This window comes from Homalodisca vitripennis, chromosome X (genome assembly GCF_021130785.1).
Source record: "Homalodisca vitripennis isolate AUS2020 chromosome X, UT_GWSS_2.1, whole genome shotgun sequence".
NCBI lineage: Eukaryota > Metazoa > Arthropoda > Insecta > Hemiptera > Cicadellidae > Homalodisca > Homalodisca vitripennis.
Window position 1 is genome coordinate 15467670 of NC_060215.1, and position 25973 is coordinate 15493642.

At 32.7% G+C, this 25973-nt stretch overlaps 1 protein-coding gene across 1 annotated transcript; it reads left to right on the forward strand.

Annotated features, from left to right (window-relative positions):
- The first annotated feature begins 206 nt into the window (after positions 1-206).
- LOC124368724 (putative fatty acyl-CoA reductase CG5065) lies at positions 207-25070 on the forward strand. Its single transcript, XM_046826039.1, has 9 exons — positions 207-274; positions 3262-3468; positions 4568-4816; positions 7462-7607; positions 10952-11061; positions 15740-15932; positions 17207-17449; positions 18467-18724; positions 24878-25070. The coding sequence occupies exons 2-9, from the start codon at positions 3262-3264 to the stop codon at positions 25005-25007; spliced, it is 1536 nt and encodes a 511-aa protein (XP_046681995.1). The 5' UTR covers positions 207-274; the 3' UTR covers positions 25008-25070.
- Positions 25071-25973: the final 903 nt, after the last annotated feature.

The following is a 25973-nucleotide window of genomic DNA, read 5'->3' on the forward strand; positions in this document are numbered from 1 at the left end:
ATAATATACTATGTTAGATAATACAGTAGCCTGTAAATAAGATAAAATGCTATAAAACACTGGTAAGACAGTATCTGGCTACCATTGATGAATAAACAAATGTTAATTCCAATAATCGGATATAGGAAGTTAATGTGACTAAACTGTAATGTAAATATAATGCTCTGTGAAGTAATAGAGCTCCATTGTACTCTAATGAGTCAAGAGGAAGTGAGGTCAGATAGGTGAAGTCACAAACTCAGAGCCAGTCACATTGCCTGAGTTATCTTACAAGGTAAGCTTTGTCCCTATAAGAAACAAAACTTTTATTTAGACTATTAAACAGAAATTATTAGCAGCAAGACCAAAAATAGTCCTAACTTTTAGATTTTATAGGAGCATTATAATAAACCATTTATATTTTATCAACATTTTTGGGCAGAGTATGAAAAGAGTAAAGAAACTTAAGGACCTGAATCTTATTTTAATATTGAATGAGCAATTGACAAATATTTCGTGTAATATTTACACTGTATTATTTTTCTTTTTTTTAGAGCAAAGCTGTATAAAACTCACAACAACCAATACCTTGAAACTCTTTGTTCTGTGAGGCCTTCCAATAGCAAGGTTATCTTTGTCAGACGCTTCACAAAAGTAAACATGGTGACTGCAATAAGAAATACACTGGACAAATAAATAAAAACACACAAGATTTAAAGAACTTTGCTCCCACATAAAATTTCACAGAGAATACAAACATGCAGTTGCAAACCATTGTATTAATACTGGACACACCATGTCAAAAGAAAACTCGAAGTTACTAAAACATTTTAGCACGCTAAGATATTTAAACACATGTGAATCATTTTTTATATAAATCAAGTAAACTCAGAAGATTTATTAAATCTAGAAGATGGGCCAATACAAAATTCTGTATTACTTCCACGAAAAGATTTAAATGTACATAGTATAATTCCAACAATGACATCTAATTTTGAAAACTAAACCACACAGACATATTAATATTACAATTCTATACATATATAAAGAAAATAGTCTTGCAAGGCCTCATAGAATGAAAGGTTTTATGACATTGTTTGTTGTGAATTTTAATACAGGGATTACAAAAGAAACCAATACAAGCATTACCTTCAACATCTGTTTCTAGCTCCTCTTACACAAGTCTGATCAAGGGTATTATCAAACAATACAAAGATGAGGGTCAGTGTGATACAAGCTGAACAATACAATGCAGTAAATGAATGATTTATATGTTTGCACAACTCTTTATGGCTGTATGAAGGATAACAGTACAGTTTGACAAGTTTCTTATTAAACACAAAACGTTAATTTTACTCTGACACGTACTTGTGCTTAACTCCTGTCGTAATGTATTTTATCGGGTACTATACATTAGGCGTGACTGGTTTGATTTCTTCCTACAGTAAGTATGAAAAGTTTTACCAAAACATAGGTCAAATGAATATTTATATAGATTTTCTATGAAATCCAAAAAATGGATTCTTTATTTTACACTTTCAAATAATTGTTTTTCTTGAAGAAATCATGAAAAATTCATGATTCAGTTTCATTACACATATAGCACTGTTCAATCCCTAATTTTTTTAAGGAGAGGCCGATCCCCTTTTAAGCTTTATTCTGCCCATCCTCATGGGCCACTGGCCTGTGCGAGGATCTAATCAAACAGAATAAGGGGGTGAGTCGATACAGTACAAGGTCGATGGTACTGATAAGAAGTGCGATGGCAACAGGCAGGATTTGTACCTGCACTATCCCTAGCTCAGATCCAAACTCTGATGTCTTGGACCGCTCAGCCATCGGCTATCCAAACTTATTATCTACAATTATTTACACCTAAGAATTTTGTTGCAATTATCTCTCCTAATTGGGGGCCTCTGTTTGGATGTTTGGTTCACAATAACTGTTACTTTAATCAAAGTACACATTTGAGATGTTTGAATTATGTCATTGACATAAACAAGGAATAACAAGGGATCCAGCATTGATTCTTGGAGTACTCCTGTTATTACACTCTCAATATTTAATTTGAAAGACTGCTACTCATTAGTGCAATTATCAATTTCAAGTAGTACCATATACTGTCTACTGTCAGTCATCTAATTGTAGAACCTATTTAAACAGGCACCTTTAATGCCATCAAACTTAACGTTTTTTTATCAAATTTTTTTACCAGACCAAATACATCATTTAGGTAAAAAATCCTAAAAATTATATTTTCAAAAGCATTAATATAATATTTTCTATGAAGTGTGTCAGAGCTAATTGTCGTTAGTTTTTTATTTAAAGCCAAAACAGCTTTCACTGTTCACGTGATCAAACTAAATCATTTACCTATTTTGCTATCCCTCTCTCACAATTTAAATGTGAAGATGACTGACATAACATTTAGTAAATGGTATGAAGTTAAAACTTTTAAGGTTGTATTCATGCATGTACCATCCTAAAAGTTATACACATTTGCCATCTATTATTGTCTTCTATGTTTAAACCATTATTGATGAGGATGTCAAAAAAGTAAGGGCAATTTGATATGTTAGGTAAAATTAAATTTGTAAACAGAAAAGCGTTATAATGAGGAATGAAAAACATTTTTGTAATTTAATTTTTTGTAGGAAGGGGGTTATATACTTCTCAGGCTGTGGAAGCTGCAAAAGTCATAAGTGAATGTGTTTATTAGAAGTGGAGGGGTAAAGTGTTATGGTGTTCTTACGTGTTTTTAAATAAATTATAATTGTTTATGTCTATTAAAATCAGTTTGTCATAGAATTTAATTAATCGTGTCATTAAAACACACTCACACTTATGTGGGTTTGATTATGCTTTCTTTTTAAAGCGAAAGGCCTCAGAAAAATAAAATTTAATTATTTGATTGTTTTATTTTTTAAATTAATGAATTACAAGTTTTATATGATTAATATTTGTTCATTCATGAGACAAACAAAATTAAGTTTCTGCATTTCTAGTATCATATAAAATTATTCTATTAACACAAAAAATATTTACTATTATTAACTCGATGTGTATAGATCAATTTTGTATTTCAAAATGCATATAATACTGACCTAAATTATAATGGAGCTGAGATTGAATCTGAATCTTTAATGACCGTTGATGTACCTACTGTTTCCAATAAGCTAGAGTATAATTTTATGATGCTTTACATTTTTTGTTAAAACTCACTAAATTATACGCTTTTGTCTGTGAACAAAAGTCTTCAAATGTGTGTTCTCTTCGAAGCAGATGGCGCAAGCAAATGCTCCACCTACAATCCCACAATTCTTCCATGGCAGAACCTTGTTTATCACAGGAGCCACAGGGTTCATGGGAAAAGTCCTACTCAGCAAGCTGATGCGTTGCTGTCCTGGCATCGCCAACATTTACGTGCTGATCCGTCCTCACAGTGGGAAAACTGCTGCTTCAAGATTACAAGAGATCCTTGCTTTACCAGTGAGTTTTGGTGTACCACTTTCGCTGGAAAATGTTTACTAAATATAAATATATGAACAGTACGAAGGTTAGTCATGAATATTGTAATATACCACTTATGCACATATATAATCTGAATTTTGTTCTTCTAATGACTACTATGTACATAGCTAAATTCTGTGACAGTAATAACATATTTCCTTCATTAATGTAAAGCACAATTGTATTATAAAATATACAATAAAAACATAGTTGGTACTTGTACTTAAATGTTATTAAAGGAGTAAAAATCCCCTAAGGCATAAGTTAGTGCATGGATTCCATATCTTTAAAACAGTTTATAGAACAATTCAAACAGGCAAACATGATAAGACAAATATTGTGTGAATTTTTTTTTTTTTTTTTACAATTAAATAAAAGAGGTTGCCCTATAATACAACAAAAATAAAACTAAAAAGAATTCTATTTAAGGGAAAACGGCTAACTTTTATTTACTTATAATGGCAGATTTTTATTTATTATGATGTTTCTTTTAAACGAAAACGAATTTTATAGCTGAACTATTTACTATTACTATTCTATACAAAGTAACTAATCAATATTATAATTCAAAAACAACTTGTTTTGTATTTAATTAAAACAACTTTGGTATAATATCGTATGAGCTTCTTGTTTATTATATTATATAAATATGACACATTTTCTAAACTTGATGTTTATGAAATAAAGAGATTCTGATTATATATTCAAATTGGCAATGCCATTTAAGACGGAAATGCCATGTCAATCTTATTCTATATTCATTTCGTCTATTAATTACAGAACCATAAAGTAACATATTAAATTAAAGATTTAAAACCTCGTGTAAGTATACATAAGATGAGTACTCAAAGATACAAAGCAAGAATAAGCGTCAAAACTTTGCTTGTCTAACGTTAACAGGACTAAACATTTTTGTATAGCTATTATAAATTGTGAACAAAATCAAGAGAAGTTTTATAAATCGACGTTTTGTTTTCCGACTTGTGTGACAAAATATTTACATACGCGTTCTGTTAAACGAGATTTAGAACGTCAGTACGTTGTAACAGTACGGTAATACGTATGAACGTGTTGGCAGCTGTTTGACTCAGTGCGAGAACACGCTGCTAGTCAGCTGGACAAGCTGATAGCAGTAGAGGGCGACATTACTCAGCTGAGACTAGGTTTAAGCAGTGACCATTACCTTGCCATCACTTCCTCTGTGTCTGTCGTGTTCCACGTTGCCGCTTCCGTCCGCTTCAACGAGTCTCTCTCAGATGCTGTGTTGAAGAATACTAGAGGAACCAGAGAAGTAGTCAACCTATGCTTGGGGATGAAACAACTCGTGGTATGTATTTGGCGGAAGTTGTACAAATTGTAGTATGTATGACATTTGCTAAGTTTATAGCTTGCTTGCTCTTTTGTACTTATTTTTCCTTTATAACCATAAACTTTCTCTTAACTGTTTAAGTTATTTATAGGTTGAACTGATTATAGTTAGTTAATAATCCATGCAAAGTTAATGTTTGACAAATTTGTATATATACTCATATACTCTTCCTAGTTGTTCAAAGTTTATAAAAAAACAGAGACATCCGTGTTCATGTTTAATTTTTTAGTTTCCAGAACCCTTCATCAGAAACACACTGATTTAATGAAACAAACCAACAGAACCCAAACCAAGAATTAAAAACATAGCCAAAAATTAATTTTAACAAATAAATACTATAAACAACAAGATTCCAATCAACTATATGTAGAATATTTGTAAATGTTTACGTAGAACTAAAAATTTATATAAAAGAGGGAAAAGAGAATCACCTTAGGTTCAAACCCACCCGGTTGCCTTGATTTTAAAATTAATTTATGCGCGATTTCAACATGTCTTAAATTGATCAGATTAGTATTTTGGTTGGGATTTGGCTCTAAATGGTAAATTCCTTTTAGGTTGAAGCAATTTTCTAATTTATTTTGATTGTGTTGAATCGCATGAGCAGATAATGGTCTCTCATAGTTTTGATGAACAACATCAAACCAATGACTGGTCATTCTCACTCTTAATGGAGTGATGGCTTTTCTAATATAATCTTTGGGACAAAATTTAAAGGTTAGTTGATAAATGACGTTTTTTGAGGTGCAATCAATGTTGTCTTTAATAGGATATTCTTTTTCAGTTGTACTACTTTTAAAAGATTTACGCATAGAATTTATAAACATCTTACAAATGCTGCATCTTGGCTTGTTACAAGGATCACACACGTTACATTTGATGTTTTGTAAGTTTGGAGGTTTTTCAAAAATTACTTTAGGGGACTTAGAAAATCAATTTATAGTTTCAGAGGAAGATTCCAAAATGGTAATTTGAATGGGTTTTAGAAAATAGCAGGTATTATTTACCATCCAATCTGACACTTTCCACTAGAAAATAAAGATTTTCTGATGGAGTGATTCCTGAAACGTGTATCCTTTACAAAATGACGAACGTTTAAAGGTTCAATGTTGATCTTATTTCCCTATTTAGTAATGAATAAACCTTATGAAGTATAGTTTTCAACATTATGTTCCAATAATAAAAATCGTTAAAATGATGGGCATACTGACCTAGAGCTGCATTTAAGAGTTTCATGACATTCCCCCAGGTCGACCCCTAATGTAGACGTGTGATGGTTATTGCATAAAAAATTGTTAAAATAGGGATATGACATTGAGTAAAGTTTGTAGCTTTTATCTGCTATGGTTTACAAAATATTAAGGCATTTTACACACCCTAAGTATACACTGTATTTCGGTTACTGAAACAGTTGTATGAATACATTAAAATGAACCTTAATAAGAACATTAATAACATGTTATTAATACAAAAAAAAAGCATTACGTTATATTTCTGGTATTGGCTATAAGGATTCATGTAAACAAAAATTTCAAGAACTTCATATTATGACAGTCCCTTGTTTAGTTGTGTATAAGCTGTTGCTTTATATGGCTACATCAAACAACCTAACGTATAAAAACATCCACCAATATAACACAAGGGGCGCAAACAATATTGTAACCAAAAAACTGATTTCCAAACAATATTCATTAGCAACATTATATCTTGGACCAAAATTATGGAACACACTGCCAAATGGATTAAGATCACTGCCATTTGGTATTTTCAAAAGACGAATTGGATTTTTCCTCTTGAAACACCCATTTTATGAAGTGGATGAGTTTTTTGGGATTAGTCATAAATTAAATAATTATTGTTGATCTTGGGAAATTCTTTTATCTGTGTTGTAATTAGTTTTTAATTGATTAATTGATTTTTTTTATTGATTTTATTTATTTAATATATTACTTCTTTTAAAGATCTGGACGAACTGGAGGATTGCATTGCTCTTAAAATTGAAATGTACAATATTGTGTTTTCAATGTGACAATGTATGTAATCTTTACCAGTAATAAATGAGTATCATTGAGTAACCTTGTATTTCTATGAATGCCAAATTTTATCGCGGCTGTCCTGCATATTATAAATAATTTTAAACAACAAATCTATTGTGAGATTTCTTCGCCTCCCATTTTAAATAGTTGGAAGTATTAGGCACCACAGGATCACAATTTCTGTATATGTTAAAAAATATATTTTTCTTTGTCTTTAACCATCATTGGTGGATTGCGGCTGTGTTGTTCAATGTGCTTGTTCTGTACAGTGACATGGTTGGTACTGACTCTAATCACCCTCATGTATATGCTTCTGATTTTTTATGTAAAAATCATCATGTTTTTAACCTCGACGTGGGCAAGTTCATCGCCACATATTTATTCGTTTAGTTTAAGGTCTTTTTGACACCTGATGAAGACAATAATTCTCTAAACATATGTTCTATTTTTGTAACATTAACGGTAGTGGATGTCCAAAAACCTGTTATCCTACCAAAACATCCATCGCCAATAATAAACTTTATACAAAGAACTAATGTATTATTATTGTTTATACCTGTGTTCTAGGCTTTACTCCATGTATCCACCACGTACTCCAACTGTGAGAGGAAAGTAGTGGATGAGCTTGTGTACTCGAGTCCTGTAAGCTGGCAAGATACAATTCAAGTGACAGAGAATTTGGATCCAGCCATTGTCAACATTTTCGGAACTAAGTGAGCTCATTTCAAAATGTGTAGTTTAGTGTAAAAAACTGAGAATGTTTTTTAGAAAATTTGAAAACTACAAAGAAACATAACACTTCTTGTAAGGGCTAGCCACATGTCTGAACACAATTAGGTAATAGTAAACTGTGGAAGTTAACCCTTGTATATACTTTATTATTTTTTTAAATACTTATCTTATGAACTTATGAAAGTATCATAGACTAAATTATTATATTTATGCGACTGGTGAATTCGTTCAAATCACAGGTCTGTAGTTGTTGAAACAGTGTATTCAATGCATATATCTCTGCCAATGAAATTGGAAAACTGTTTCCTCCTGTAGACTGGTGATTTTTTACATGCAGTCGCCCCCTAGAATATGGCTTATGGTGTTTATAGCTGTAGACTGAGGGTTTTATACTTTAAAAAATCATATATAAAGCAATACCAATATTAATATCAATATCATACTTAAAAGAAGCATTACTAACATTTTATATACATAATGTATAACTCTGTATGTTAACTGAGAATTTTTTATAATAAAACCCAAAAAATGACTTCAAAATGACATTTTAATTTTTACAAAAAAGGCTCATTTTATGGAAAATTTTTATTTACAAGTGGATTACTATTTTTTTAAATCTACTAGTAAATAGATTGACTTAACCCTACATCGGGCGCTAAACGGAGTTTTCCTCCATGTAATTTTTATTATTAAAAATAGTACTACTCTTTTGATGTTGGCAGTCGTTTCCCGCAGTGTACTTCACGAGCATCTTTCGGGGAAGCAAAACAATATCATCCCGCTTATCTTTGTCAAAATCTGTCAGTATAAGGTCTACTTCCGTGCGGTCTACTCCGTGAGCGCCCGATGTTGTGTTTGTAGTGCTTGGACGAAATCTCCGTGAGCGCCTTATTGTGTTTAGTTTTTACGGAGTAATAATCCGTTTGCGCCTAAATGTGTGACCTATGATGGTTTCTTTTTAAGTTTTACAATATATTTTATTTGAATTTTGTGAAATGGAGAATGAAGACGAGAGACTTGTCAGTACAGTACCCGTGTGCTAGGGAACATTTCAGTACTGTTTATGGAGTGAACATTGTCGTTATAAGAACCAGAAGGAAAATTTTTTGAAACTTTGAGTAGCGTGTAAAAAAAATTTTTAGTAAAGAATAAATTTTGATTTCAGAGTAATAATTGACATTACAATTGTATAATATCTCAAGAATTGAAGTAAGTTGTTTTTGTAAGAAGTTAAAAACTAAGTTAATTTCCATATATTATTACAGTAGGTTAAACATTTTTACAATTAATTGTATTATTCCTTAAAATTAATTATGTTGTTATTATACAATAACATTTTTTTAGGATTTTGAATTTCTTATTTGGAATATTCATTACATAAGAGAGTCATTTTAATTTAATTTCTAAAAATGAATATATTATATTGTAATTAAATCAGTATGAATATTTAAACAAATAAAACCGTTTAAACTACTATGATATCCATTATTCGCTAACCTGGAGGAAACCTCCGTGAGCGCCTGATGGTGTTTCTAATTTTAAGCGCCTGATGGAGGGTTAAAAGAGGAAAATCTATTTGAAGTAATTAAGTTCTAAAAGTAAATCATTATAATTTGGTATAGTGTGATAATAAAATAGTTGAGGCATACAATTAGTAATATACCAAATGAAAGCCCTCCCATCACTATGAACAGGCTGCTATCCCCAAAGAAAACATTTACCTGACATCGCAAATGCAAAGCAGTTAAACTGAGCCCAGATATTACAAGCTGTGAATTTTAATATTGAAAGAAATCTTTAATACTGTAGTATTTACTGACATAGTCTCCAGATGGAGGCTATGAGAAAAACCTTCAGTCCTTAGAATCAATCAATCAGAAGACATGGTTTCTGTATTCTGGAATTTAGAGTCTTTGAGTACATCATCCAAATATGTATTACAAGATCTTCGAGACTATCACTCACTCATTCTGTTGCACGCTCTTTTAAATACAAATTGTCCTAGTTATCTTTCAAACAACTTTCAATTTATGTCTGAAATAAGTGAACGAAGTACAAGGAGGGGTACATCCTTATTATCTATACCAATTCATCGAACAACTACCTTTAGTAAGTCGTTTACAGTTTCTGCCTGCCGATTGTGGAATGCCTTACCTATAAACATCAGAGCCATTGATAAGCACGCTGGCTTTGGGGCGGAGGTCAGGGCCTTGATGCTGGGGGCTCAGGGGGGATAGCGGTTGGCGGCTTTGGAATGTGTTACTTAGGGCAACTGAATGCAAGTTGAATGAATGCATGCGTGTATGTCTTATTATAGTTTTGTAAATATTTATAAAGTTACATTAATTATAGATGTTGTTTTTTATTATTTTAAAGCTAAGATTCTTTTGAACGTATAAGGTATATAAATAGATTTATTTTTAGTTATACATGTATATGTATGTTAGTTTAATTTTTTACGAGGTTAAAAACCAACCTTGCCTGTTGTTGTGGTAGAGAAGACTTTATAGTCCTAAGTTCGCCTCTAATAAAGACATTTTTCATTTCATTTATGTAGGAGCACAATGTTACCAACACACAAACTGTAGGGTACTCAGAGAAATTTATATTTGCCAATTACAGTACTACATTAAATTCAATCTTGACTTTCCTTAAAAAGTTCACATTGTTGAAAACGTTTTCTTAGATCAAGACACATGAACCAATTTGCACCACTTTAATTCATTTGCTGATAATTAATTTGGATTGCAACACTTCGTTTTCAGTATTAATGGGGAAACCTCGTTTTACTAACTTTTTGTTTAGCTCTGTATAAATAACTACTAACCTATATCTCTCTTGATTGTAAATGTTGAACTCGAGTACGCTTAACTATTAGGTCCAATTCCTTGTTTTAACTAATCATAAACAACTGCTTTCGTGGAGGGCTTAAATAATATTGACAAATATTTACTTGTTTGGGTTGTGTCACAGTTAATTTCACACCCAAATGGAGCACTTCACCCGAATTTGAAGTGACACGTTTAGGTAATGTTCAGCTATGTCCTATATTTGAACCTGAAAACTTTTACACCCTGTATTTATATTTAAATTTGATAAAAGTGTTTGCTATCAGTAATTCTCTGTTTACAAGTATCTTGAGTTCATTGTAAAACTTAAGGTAAAAAGTGTCAAGTTACAATAATTGAAATATTGGAGAAAATTGTTTACACTTTATGAATTCGCCCTATCAACATTATAAGATATTATATCCCATAAATGATGCGTAATAATTTTAAAATATAAAACAACTTTATAAGGCAATTAGGTACATTTTTTATTTCAGGTACATAGGAAACAAACCCAACACTTACACGTTCACAAAGTGCCTCGCAGAACATATCATATGGGACCACAGGAATCGCTTGCCTGTGATAATCTTTCGGCCATCTATCGGTGAGTGACTTAAAAAAAGTAATCTACACATTCTGACACTTCTTGTGACACTATATATTGTAGAGATATTCATTTGAAATGTTACAATAGACAAATGGATAAAGCTAACACTTAGCATGGCCATAAGCATATGGAAGGAATGAAACATAAAAAAATTATTTAAACAATGTTTTTTCAATAGTTCTCTCTCATTTGCCAACCGCAGAGCTCTATTGAGAATGTACACATCCTTGTTGGCAATACCTCACATACCCACATACTTCGCTCGGCCATATCGGAATTACATGACAATTTTTAACCATGATTTGGTACCATTTTTTAAGTTAGTACCAAATTTGTACCAAAAACAGTTAAAAAGTGTTTACATAACCGTTGTGGCCAAATCAGCAACACACCATCCAACATTTTTTATTTCTCAATACTTTTATCAAGATATTTCTTATTTTCTTTTATATTTTGCATTATTTTTTTATAGAGTTGTTCAAAAAATGAAATAAAGGTGGAGAACTATGATTGAAAGAATTGAAATTAATTGAATTTGAAAAAAGAGGAATTGTAAAATATTGAATCTTGAGAAAAATAAATATACAAGTAATAATTAAATATCAATTGACAACCATTAAGGATTGGGAGAATATTAAGTACACAATGTTTAAGTATTATGAACAAAGTTTACAGAAATTAATACCAAAAATAATTGAAGATTAGTGAATAGAGATAATCATATATAAATAATGAACTGTGATTGTAGAATTTATTTTTCATTAGGTGTACATTGTTTTTAGTTATAATTAATTAATTTTTATGGTTATTCAAAACAAACAATGAAAAATAGGTAACATATTTTTGGATATTTGCCATTGCAATGCTATTTAGTAATGCTATGTTTTAAATCTGCATTCTGAACTCTTTGTCAGATTGTTACCTACATAATTACTTACTTACTTACTTACTTTGTACTTGATGTCATGTCCAGTTGGCCTGGTAACGGCGTTGGACGAGTCATTAGTGCCCTAGGAAAGGGTCACGGGGGGGGGTGTTAACTTTCTGTTAAAAACCCTGACAATGAGTAATAACTTTTTTTTATTAAAAAAATCTTTGAGTTCACTCTTGAATTTGTTTACAGGAATTATGTTTCTAATGGAAAGTGGTAGTTTTTGATAAATTTTAAGACCTGAGTAGAGTGGTTTTGTTTCAAACAGTTTTAGGTTATGCTGCTCAGAATACAAATGTTTGTTTCTAGTATTGTACCTATGGGTGTTATTAACAAATTCAAGATGGTTGAACTTAATGTAGTTTGCCATTTCATAAATGTAAAGACTAGGTATAGTACAGATTTCCAGCCTTTGAAAGTGTTGCTTGCAATGGGCTTGAGGGGGCAGTCTCAGCATTGCTCGGATTGCCTTTTTTTGAATAATGAAAATTTTGCTCAAGGCTGACTCCTTTGCTCCCCACAGGGCGATTGAGTAGGAGATGTGCGATTCGACCAAGCAGTGGTAGACATTTTTCAGGAGTTTCAGATTTTTGAAAGCCACTGAGGCTTCGAATGACAAAGATTCCTTTTGAGAGCTTGCTTTCTAATGCCACCAACTGCTCAGTCCAACACAAACCCTCGTCCAACATCACCCCCAACAGTTTTGCTGTTGAGGTCGTTTCCAACTCAACATCACCAATGCAAATGACAGGGGCTCCTGAAAGCTCAGTTTTGGATTTTCTTTGCTGGGTCTGAATGACCATGCATTTTGTTTTTTTCTGGGTTGAGTTTGAGAAAATTTTGGGAAAAGAATTGGGCAAGATTGTTGATTTTGGTGAAAGAGTCAATTTCGAGAGCCTCCCTACTTCTTTGTTTGGTGATAAGAGTGGTATCGTCTGCAAAAATGAAAAGATTTTTTTCGGGAACGACATCTGCGATGTCGTTTATATAAATCAAAAAAAAGCAATGGTCCTAGAATTGATCCCTGAGGTACCCCACACTGGATCAGTTCAGGGTTTGAGCGATAATTTTGAATTTTGTTGAATTTTGACTCGTGTTGGATCTCTACCACCTGGAATCGGTTTCTCAGGTATTACAATCTAGATTAAAATAAAAAAATCATACCAAAGGTGACACACATATGTTCACACAACAAATCAATCAATCACAACAAACAAGTTGAGAGTCAACTCCCTGCAGACTATTTCTGAAACATACAATTAAAACTAATTTCTTTGTTTAAAGTTTGCTATTTGGTTTAAAGGTATTAAAGGTTTAAGGTATTTTTGGTATTAAGGTTTGAAAGAATATTAGGATTTTGGACATTTGCCATCATTATATGTTACAAAGTGTATAATACACCGTATCAAGGGTTGAAATCTAACCTCTTCTTTCTTGCTAAGACGACAATTAGTACATTAAAGTTAGAATGTGCGGCATTAGACTGCAACTACAGTAAAAAAAGAAAGGAATAAGATAAAGAAAAGGGATTAAACACACCCGAAAACTGCTGTTAGCATCTCACTTTCACTGGTGTAACGTGTCTTTATGTTCATAACTTGTGCTTGTGACTTGCATCCTGTGCAGTGACAACGCCCGGGTTCATTTTCTCCGGTCTGGACTCCAAACAGTTTTCGGGTATGTTTAATCTGTTTTTTTTTTTCTACTCTTTTTTAGTGGCAGATCATTGCCGCACATTCTAACTTGTATGTACTAATTGTCTTATCACCTGACAAAGAGGATAGAATTCAATCCTCGAAACGTTGCATTATATATTTTGTAACATATAACGATGACAAATATCCTAAATCCTATTAATACTAATTACTATGAATTAAACTGAAAAATGCAGGTCACAATATGTCTGCTCATAATAACCTAGTGACAGCTGATCGGTGACCCTATTGGTCACCTGTTCTTACCAATATCATATTGGTATGAGGCAATCGTGATGGCAGAATCGAGATGGCTGCAAATCAGGGAGCGGGGTGAGTCTAAACCATAATATGACAGCGCATTGGTTTATTTGCACTCTCTATTCTGTTTGACTCAGAGTTTAAATATGATAGATTCATATAATTCAATAGAGTCCATCACATTTTTAATTATTGTTAATGGTCAACATAAAATAGAGCTCGCTAAACTACGTAAACTATAACACACACATTACATAACCTACATTTACATTCTTGCATTTATGTAGGGTACAAAATACTCAACACAGCAATTTTGTCTTATATCATCGTTTAATACTTATTAAAATATACTATGAAGTACATACAGGGTGTCAATTAAGTCTGGAACCTCTTTTTTTAATTTTTAAAACCACAATATAAAACAATACCAAAGTTCACACGTGCTTACTGGTGATAGTAACACACACATCTGCCCAATTACTGACCAGATAATCCCTTTGGGGGACGGTCCCACAAGGAGTCAGACAAAATTCTTAAATAGCAGCATAGGTCAAGTTTGGTATCAAATTAAAGGTCTTACTTAGCAGAGTACAATGCCGCAAACCGGAATTCAAAAGGTGGATTCATTCAGTAGTTATAGCTATTTGAATTTTAAAACAATTGAACAATGTAAATTATTAAGTATTACAAGTAAACACCAATTTTTAAGTACCTGTGATCAAAGTAAGTGTTCAAAATGTTCCCCCTCCCATCATCTGACAATGTAGTAATCGAAGCCAGGAATCAATAATTATTACCATTCTAACTACTGTTTAGAATGTGAAAGTGGCAGATTGAGTCATACACAGCATCCACAGAAACTTAACGTTTGGGCAGGTATTATAGGAAATCAATTTATGGGCCCATTATTTATCAATGGTAATTTAAATGGTGACTCGTATCTAGCAATGCTCCAAAATGATATAATTCCTGCACTACAAAGCTGCTCTTGGTCGACAATTTCAAAGAATTTATTTCCAACAAGATGGCGCGCCACCACACTTTGCTCTCCTTGTTAGAGAATACTTGGATACAATATTCCTTCACAGATGGATTGGAAGACGTGGTGCAGTAGAGTGGCCTGCTCGTTCCCCTGATTTATCTCCGCTGGATTTTTTTCTTTGGGGATACCTCAAAGATAAAGTTTATCGTACTAAGCCTCGAGATTTGGCGCACCTAAGAAATCTCATAGTCCAAGAAGCTCAAGATATTCCTCGTGACTACCTTCAAAATGCAGTGGATGGGCTTTTACAACCGCCTAGGACATTGCCAGATGATGGGATGGGAACATTTTGAACACTTTACTTTGATCACAGGTACTTAAAAATTGGTGTTTACTTGTAATACTTAATAATTTTACATTGTTCAATTGTTTTAAAATTCAAATAGCTATAACTACTGAATGAATCCACTTTTTGAACTCCGGTTTGCGGCATTGTACTCTGCTAAGTAAGACCTTTAATTTGATACCAAACTTGACCTATGCTGCTATTTAAGAATTTTGTCTGACTCCTTGTGGACCGTCCCCCAAAGGGATTATCTGGTCGGGTAATTGGGCAGATGTGTGCGTTACTATCACCAGTAAGCACGTGTGAACTTTGGTATTTTTTTATATTGTGGTTTAAAAATTAAAAAAGAGGTTCCAGACTTAATTGACACCCTGTATAATGTATAAAATAAGCATTTAAGAAGTGTGGCATACATGATTTATAAAAGTTCTAAGTTTCTACAAGAATCTGAAATCTTATAGTTGTTTCGACGTGGAAAGACCCAATTCCTGGATGGATAGATAACCTGAACGGCCCAGTGGGAATGATGATGGGGTCTGGAACGGGAGTTTTGCGTGTGTCTATGTGTGACCCTGATGTTGTTCCGGACTACATGCCAGTAGACATAGCCATCAGAGCCATACTAGTGGCTGTTTATAAAAAAGGCATTTCAAGGTTTGTACTTCTTACTACAATTACTTTACATAAATATCCTATAAAATTAGATAACAAAACTAAAAATAGATTGTTACACACAAGAAATGTTTGAAATCTTGTAACTGTGTTGATGCAAATAAACAATAGACTGTTATATTGACCTAAGTTTTGCCACTTTGTGTTTCATGATGCACCAGGGATATTGCAAGTATAACGGAAATAATATCTTCTTTACTAATTAATTTTTGTGCTATCCAACTTGAAGTCTGCATTTTGAAGTATATACTGTATCTTAATTATTTGGCATTAAAAAACACTGAATTGATGTAATATTTGCAAATGTTGTAACTACAGTAATTTATAATCTAATGCTGTATTTAGAAGGACATGACTAATTTTTATTATTATTGCCAATACTGACAGAGGTATTCCTTGTCAGTAAAAGTCTGACAAGTACCAGATGAATAATGTATTGTAGAAGATGAATGATGTGTTATACCAAAAACGGATAGTGGTATAACAACACGACGATCTTGACGATCTATGTAATATTGAACCAGACAAGTAATGTGTTGTATTAGTGCAGTGGTGAGCCATAAAAGAAGATTGATGCACAATAACAGAGAATGCCTGTATTTAACCAGACGTTATATTTATAGTGTGATGTATTGCATCAGAAGAATGAGTGTTCTACCAGATGAGTATATTATAAACTCATTATAACTGTCTTAGTGACATGTCTATATCACAACCAGCTTTTATTAGCCAGCTTCCACGGTTACAATATCGGATTGATGTGTTATACCAGTTATACGTCTTAACATACGACTCATCTGATGTTCCAGAGGATAGACACTCTTTTACTGAATAAGTGGCCAGTTACAACCATGGAGTGACGTGTTATACCAATTGAATGATACGTCTGAATAGATGATAGTGTTGTACCAGAAGATTGACACTTTTTTACTTACAAGTGGGTCGGTTACAAAAATGGAGTGACGTGTTATACCAGTGGAATGATATGTCTGAACAGAAGAAATAGTTTTACCAGTGGATAAATTATTTGTACTAGACGGCTGACGTATTATAAAAGTATATACATTAAAAGCGTTGACATCAAATACATTTCATATGTTTTTTAATAGTATATAAGTTTATAAAGATTTTATTTAATGTTCACTTGCAACAAAAATATCTGATGGTTCCATTAAATATTTGTTCAAAATCCATTAAAACCCCTTTTTCTTTAGATATATTCTAAGTATTAAAAAGGACCATCTCTTTTTGCTTAGGGAGCAGGAATCAGAAGAATTTGTGTTCAATTGTGCTTCAACTTCGTCTTCCATCTCGAACGGTGCTCTCATTGAGATGGGTCTGAACATGGTGAAGGATGTGCCACTGACTAACGCTATCTGGGTCACCAGTGACGAGACCACAACTAGCAAGACATATTTCACCATTAAGTCTTGGTTCGCTCATCTCCTCCCTGCAGTATTTGTGGACATGGCACTGCGAATTAGTGGACATGAACCCAGGTACAAACAAGTTTGATAACTATAAAATACAGAAAATACTTCGCTATCAAGGTAGTGCTATCCTAGACATAGTGGGCTAGCATGTCGATAGCGCATTTCTGGTACGGCAGAATTGAATGCATTATAACTCTTGTTCATGTTCTTCCACAAATCCGGTCATTTCTGACAGATTGCTTCACGAAAATTGCACATAACTTGCAGATAATATTCCTTTTTGACGCCCCTGCAACCAAAAAGACTGTAAGCAAAACTTTCACATTCAACCGAACTTGGCACACTTTTTTCGGTCTAGGCTCGTGCTGCAGCTTCCATTGGGATGATTGAGCTTTGGGTTCTATGTCATAACCATTAACCCATGATTCGTCACTGGTTCGTCATGATTCGACAGAGTCCCAACAGCTCATGGTAATGGATTTTGAAATATATGATTGCTCTTTTATTATACCATTGGGTGCAAAACGCAAAGTAGCACTATTTTTATAATTTATCATTGCATACTCAACATTTTTGCCTCCATTAGGTATACAAGCACCGAACTAAATCTTTAAGCAAATTAAGATCTGTTAAGAATTTCAGAGCAGTTTAGGAACAGTTGATTCTGTCCATAGTGTTCTGTTGACAGAAACTATAGGGCAACTTTAATAAATGGCTATTTTTTCTGTCAACTGTTAATTACTGTAATCCAACTTTGTAATATAAGTCTTTCTATGATGGCTAAATTAAATCAGAAGTAAATTTTTATTTCCATTTGCTATTCCATGACTGGTGTCATAAGTATCATGTGAGTTTCTCGGTCTACACTGTGTTCAATCATTGTTGACAAAATGTAAATCTTGAAAACTTTTGACATCATTGTGAAGAGCAGATATACAGACGTTAAACTGAAACACATGCTTGTGTATTGTTCTAATAACTATTAATTCCATAAAAGTACAATACTCGTAGCTTACTTAGTTAAGACTGGAAAGGGTTATTTAGCTTGTACTATCTATTTTTTTTATTCGTGATTTTTTATAGATTGGTGAAGATACAGCGCAAAATCTTCATTGCTATATCGGCCCTTTCCTACTTCACGTGCCAAGAGTGGAAATTTAAGAATGAAAAGTTTATGAGACTTCTTACCTACATTTTGCCAGAAGATAAAGAAGATTTTGACTTTGACTTCAGTGATATAGACCCTGTAACATACTTTAGACAATGTGTTCTGGGAGCTCGGATATATCTTCTGCATGATCCTGTAGAAAACATACCAGCAGGGAAGAGGAGAGCGAAAAGGTAACAGCTTCATTTTATGATTATTTATGTCCAGAAATACCAAGATAATTATTAAATTATAAAACTGTATTTATAAAAGTATGTTTCCAAAAATTCTGAAAAGTTCATTACTTTTAAAGGCAATGTCACATCATACCACATAATTTTTTTGTGGCCACTAAAAAGACTATTGTAGGTCAACAGTGGCAACATATATTTAGGGTTATTCATTTAGGAGTGTATTTACAATAATTGTTTGTTAAATTTAATTCATAACTATCCTTAGTAAATTTCAAACTATCCTTAGTATCATTAAGTATTTTCAGTATAGTCTACAATGCATGAGTGCAAAACAGCAGCGCTACAAGCCAGAAAATAAAAACAAACAAATATTACCATACATTTAAATCTCTTTTGTGAAAATTATATTGATAAGCAGAAAGTGAAAAATTGGAATCAGAGGTAGATCATAAAATAATCTACAGAAAGAATCTTATGGAAACCGAACGAAAAAGTAGGCAGTAATGGAGAAACTGTGTAAAACGGTTTGAATGTTTCTTACTTCAAATTAGCAGACCAACCACGGGGCATTATTTTGTTGCAGTTAGGTCACTTAAGCTAACATAATTTTGGATCATATTAAAAACCAACTGACCAATAAATCTAATCAAATTAAAGAAAACTAAAGAACTCTCCTTCAATAAAATGTTGTCATATACAATGACTTTAAGATCTAGAGCAACAGATAGAAGCTCGAATTAAGGTCAAAGGCCTTTCCCATTTTATCCTTCTGCCCACATCATCCTCATTTTTCTGTTTATCACAAGTTTAGGCACACCACGCACCATTACATCAGGATCCATAATACCATGCCATCGTGGAACTTTTTGCTCAGTCAATACGTACCTGCTGTGGTGTATACGTAATCTTTTACAGCTCTACGTTTCTTTTCTCCTTACCGTTCGTTTCTAAATATGGTTTTAACTTAAAGATTTACTGTCATTAGATTTTCACCTTTTATATTCATCGCCTTTTTTTATTTTGTGAACTTTCTTACATGGTTAACTTAATGTTTTAGGGTCATGTTTGTGCTTAATACTATCACGAAATAACAAAAATCCATAATTCTGTTATCCTTTAAAACCAATGAATTGAATCAGACTTGGGACAGAGTTAGTAAACCAATAAATAATTTGGAAACATTAACTTTATGTTCACTAAGCACTCCAACCATACAACTTAAATGCAGTGTTCCACATCTATTGTGCAAACAATTTGTTCTTAAAGTGTCTTTCCTTCTACATTGTGAACGCAATATAGCAATCATTTCCAAATATAATGCATGACTCAAAACTGGTTTACTGAGCTTAAGCGAAGCCTATCACTTTGTGGGGCTGGAAAATTTCATTTCTGTCTGTCTGTCTGCATGAAATCTTGAAAACGAACTAACCACCTGTAGACTTGAAATTGTGCATGAAGCTTCATTTCTATATGAGGAACAGTGAGTTCAATGATGGTGCATATCACTCCATGGCATTTTACTGAGCGTTAGGAAATACTTTCACATTGATCTTATGGGTAACCATGAAGGCAATGAGAAAATGGCAATGGCAGTATAAATAAATTTGCAAGCAAACTCAATACACCCGTAAGTTGACATTTTGATAAAGATTTCTTATGTGGACTTGAAATTTTGCATGACACTTTATTTCTACAAAAATGAGTCCCAGGATTTGTCATTTTCATGTTAACTTCTTTTTTGTATGACTGTCTTTCTGTCTATCTGTTAGCAGGACATCTCAAAAATTAAATGAGCTACATTTGAAATTTGTCATGCAAACCTCAGAAAAGTCTATTATGACACGTGATGTGACGTATTTTTATCTTGTAAAAGATTTATTAATCATTACAGATAATACTCCTGGTACAGCCTGTTGTTACAGTTCTTCATTTAGATGGCGGTTCTACCTCACCGGTTCATGCTAGTGTATGGAATACGTTGATAGCACCTTCTTATCTAAGGATCTTCTCAGTAGTCATATTGTTTCAGATTATAATGAATTGACAGAACTACTTCTCATTTGCAAGATGCATGTGAGCCACGATCATACTTGAATAAGGAAACAAATTGATGCCACCTCATTTTATAATGATGAGCTACATATATATTATTACAACTAACTTTGTAAAATTATAATGAAACAATTAACTAGGGTAATCTGTCGTTAATGGTTCTTCATTTAGATGGCAGTCCAATCCAACGATCATAATGGCTTATGCAATGGAATGTGGATAAATCAAACCCCATGGTGAAAAAATTTGTATTATGCGAAAATTTGAACTAACAAGTGTTTAAAATATACCGGGTGAGTTTTTTAAAGTGATCCAATAGCTAACTTTTTTAATTAAACGACTTAGCACCACCACACTTTAAATTTGGAACTTGCTCAATTATAAGTTTCACTCAGGGATACACTTTCAAATCTTTTATGGACCACCCTGTATTTTATGTTGTTTTTAGATTCTACTCTACAAAATAAGACATTTTTGCTTTTTTAAAGTTTTTCAATATCTCTAATGGTTCAGGAGCTACGTGGACTGGAAGTTTTCATCATTTTTTCCAATATGGCGGCCAACTTTAAAATCTTTTATGGAACACCCTGTATTTTATGTTGTTTTTAGATTCTACTCTACAAAATAAGGCATTTTTGCTTTTCAGAGTTTCTATATATCTCTAATGGTTCAGGAGCTACGTGGACTGGAAGTTTTCATCATCAGTCCGAAAAAATCCGAAAACTTCCAGTCCACGTAGCTCCTGAACCATCAGAGATATAGAAAAACTTTAAAAAGCAAAAAATGTCTTATTTTGTAGAGTAGAATCTAAAAACAACATAAAATACAGGGTGTTCCATAAAAGATTTTAAAGTTGGCTGCCATATTGGAAAATGGCGGCCTTCTTCAAAAAATTTGAAAGTGTATTCCTGAGTGAAACTTAAAATTGAGCAAGTTCCAAATTTAAAGTGTGGAGCTAAGTTGTGTAAATAAAAAGTTAGCTATTGGATCACTTTAAAAAAAACTCACCCGGTATATGTTGAGTATAGTTAAGATGTGACTCTTTACAGATTATAATATGTCAACACATCTGGTGCAATCTGTTTCTTGATCTTATTCATATGGAAAATGGACATTCTCCACGATCATGCTGGCGTACCTGTTGATACAATCGTTTTTGGTAATATAAGCTCCACAGATAACATGTACCTGTTTACAGATTATATTGGATAAAAAAACTGGTACATTTGGTGTCATGGTGCTACTTACATGGAAGATGGATCTGCTCCATGATCATGTTGACCACATGGAACAAGTTGATGAAGTTGAATAGAATCAGGTCCTTAGTTACGCCTTTTTTTCAGATTTTACAGAATTAACACAACAGGTACGGTTTGTTCTATACTATACTTCCCTTTCAGTACGGCCCTGCTCCATGATAATGCTGGTATATAGAACAGATTGATACCATGTCCATATGAAAGGATCAGCTCTTTATAGTATTCCTTAGTCAATGTTGAGTACAACCTCGTTAATCTGGATCAGTTATACAGAATAAAGACAGTCTATTTTTTTTTAATAAAAATTCTTTTTTCTTAAATTTGTACTTCAGCATAATTTTCAACAATTTGTTTTCTGTTCAACACATGTTCAGCGTACAGAATAATGTGTAACAACACATATACATCAGACAGAACGATTTGAAGTCCCACAATTAGCCCTCTAAAGGGCCGACAAGAGTTAAGCCACGTTCTGATAGACACGATCACAATCGACTGAACCGTCCCCGTACACTATGTGACTATAGACTTGTGTGATGAGCCACAACAATGGGCGGCAACACCTAGTAAAGTCATTTGTTTTGAGCATTAACTCACGGTACTCCAAGTGGAAGTCGGCACTCACCATGTGGGATTTAAGGTGTTGAGGCATAATCCTACGGATGTTAGCTTTGCTCCACCGGCCACTCGACCGAGTGTATTCACCAAATGTATGAATCTATGGTTCCTCTCGCACTGACTGGGATTACTATTGCAATAAATCGTCATCAGTAGAGTAAAACTAACCATCTCATGCCAGGCTCCAAAGTCAGCCGGTTCAGACCGCAACCGCCGCATTATTACGCTATTAACAATGTTGATATTTGACTATAGTCAAAGTCAAAGTCAAAAGTCAAAATTTCTTTATTCAAAATTTGTACATATACAGTTACATAAACATACAAACATCGAATGGTGTCAGCTATAACATACATAACATGACATACATTTACACAATAAATATACATAATAAATTCCCTCATTTTAACAGTGTATTTCACAACCACCTATCAGTTTATAAAAAACTCATCAAAAGAATACAAAGATTTACTTATAAGATATTGTTTTACTGTTTTTTTAAAAAGTAAGAAACTATCAATTTTTTAAAATATGTTTCTGGTAAGCTATTATAAAACTTAATACCTGCTACTTTTGGTTTTTTTGAGGTAATTTTTAGATTTATATGTGGAGCTGCAAGCTGATTACGATTCCTAGTTAAATAATTGTGCGAAGCCCCCAATTTTGGTAATGTGTCATTTACTTTTTTTACTACAAGTACCGTTTCCAATATATAAAGTCCGTAAATTGTTAGAATGCCTAAATTCGAAAATAAATGTCTTACCGATTCTTGATGGTGTAGTTTAAGCATAATCCGTATGGCTTTTTTTCTGTAATATCAAAATTTTTTGCAAGTTTTTATCACTTGTTGCTCCATAAAGCACAACGCCAAAGGAAATGTGGGACTGTATATGAGAATAATAAACCATTTTCAAGGTATCAAGTTCACAGTATTTTGAGAGAGTATATAAAACAAATAACCCCGAGGATATTTTCTTTTCAATATGCTGTATATGATTATCCCATGTTAAGTTCTTATCCACAATTAACCCTAGGAACTTAGTCTGGTCTACCTGTTTTATTTGTGTGTCAAGCACTTCAATTGAAGGTACTACATCATTTCTGTTTTTGCCTAGTTCTGAAAGAAATAAAATTTGTTTTATCGGGATTTAACAATAGATTTTTACTACTAAAATAATTAAGTATTGATATTAAGTTAAGATTGATATTAAGTTGGACATTTTGAATTTCATTTAAAGATTTATGAGAAACAAGAAGATTGGAATCATCAGCATACAGAAACATCCTACTGTTAATGCTTAGATACAGATTTCGGCAGACCGTTAATATAGCACAGGAATAGTATTGGCCCCAAAATAGAACCTTGAGGCACTCCATATTTGATAGTTTTAATTTGTGATTTTACAGAGCTAATTTGGCTGTCCTTATCAATATAAGATAGTTCAACATACTGGTTTCGATCTTTTAGGTATGACACAAACCACTCTAAAACGATTCCTGAGATACCCAAGCTGTTTAAAACTCCGATAAGGCTGCTATGGCAGACACTATCGAATGCTTTACTGAGATCCTATGAGAGGTTGATAATTGTAAAATGTAAAAGATTTGCTTTAGACCGACAATGGCATTCTTGTGATGACCGACATGAAAATTGTATCAGCAGCTTGTTCTCCAACAGTTGGAGGATGACATAACTCATTCTAATACCAACAGTGGATGTTTTGTTTTAAGTGACATTCCAAACTTTTGTCAGCGGAAATTATGGCCTTGAAACGTCTGCATGATCGTACTTCCTGGAAGCAGTGTACTAAAGTAACAATAGGACCCGAATAAGATTTTTACGAAATTGTAAACAACATTCCTTTCAAGTATATTAATTTATTTGTTTTCTGTATAGTTAACCTCTGTAAAACAAAATAATAAATTAGCTCTTTTTACTTGTAACAAATGAATTCCTTATTATCTGTAATCTATTTAGTTTTTACTGTATTCCCAGTTTATTGGGATCACTTACATTCCCAATTAATCCGAATAACGAGGTTGTACTGTATGATTTGTTTCTGAATACTAAATCGTCCATTGATACAATATGTCTTGCTGCTATTCACGTGGGTGGTGGACCTGCCTACCTGTCATGCTTGCATATGGAACATGTTAATGCCACCTCTTAACATGAGGATTGGCAAGATAAATTCATGCATATCACACTAAATCTTTATTACAGATTATACTGGATTCACAAAGCGGTTACTATCAGTTTTGTGCTGCTACTCATCTGGATATTGGACTTTCCTTTCATACTTCACCAGCTTCGGGCTTCACTTCACTATCAAAATTCAACTGTAATTTTATAACAAGTAGAAGTTTAAGATAGTAATACAATTATTTTTGACTAATAAAATTATTTTTGACTAATATTGATTTTGTATTTTTCCACTATCTTTTACAATAAGTAAGAAAAATAATTTAAACATAAAACATTACTAGAACATTATTAGAACCAAATTAGAACATTATTTTGCCGTTTAAAACATTATTTTGTTTCTTTTGTCGTTTTAGATCAATTTGTATACCGTAACAGACTTACACATATGCGTTAACTAAGAAATATTAACATGGTTTTCGTAAGTGTTAGGAGAGCAATCCTACACAACCAATGGAAATCCCTAACTCTTTCTTTACATGTAGGTTATATTGGCTCATAAATCCAAGTAAATAAAATTTGTGACATCTCTTCATATATATATGTAATGTATGTGTAATGTATTTAAAGTTTTTGATTAATTTACCCAAAAGTAGCACGGTTTTGTTCTCTTTAAAGTCAACAAAATATTTAATTAAGTTATATTGCTGTTGTTTAAAATAATCACATTCAGTTTTAAAACAATTCAAATTTTATTAAATTTTTAAATGAAATAACATGAACGAAGGCAATGAAAATACTTTTTTTAATTATTGGTTATTTCAAATATTATTAAATTATCTAAATAAATTATCTTACTGCAAGACACCTTTAACAATAAAAAAATTAAAATTAGTTCTTCCAACTTGTGAGAAAAATATAATGATAATTAACTAAAACTGAAAATAAATTTCTTTACATATACCGCATGGACAGAAGTATACAAATTAATTCACTACAAATCATGGTAAAGACTGAAAGCAAAACTTCTTAGTTTTTATTCTTTCAGTAATAAACAATTGCAAGACCCTTTCTATACTTTATACTGATTACTGTACGTTTTTGCACTCACCTCATTTAGAACTACTGGCTTGATTCTTTCACGATATTAAATGTTGTCACTTAACTAGAATTTATC

What these genes read in the sequence shown, in the direction of transcription:
- LOC124368724 (XM_046826039.1), top strand. Translation starts at nt 3,262, where the DNA reads ATGGCGCAAGCAAATGCTCCACCTACAATCCCACAATTCTTCCATGGC. An exon ending in GTCAACATTTTCGGAACTAA is followed by an intron (nt 7,608 to 10,951) that starts GTGAGCTCATTT and finishes TTTTTATTTCAG; the next exon opens with GTACATAGGAAACAAACCCA. An exon ending in TATAAAAAAGGCATTTCAAG is followed by an intron (nt 15,933 to 17,206) that starts GTTTGTACTTCT and finishes CTTTTTGCTTAG; the next exon opens with GGAGCAGGAATCAGAAGAAT.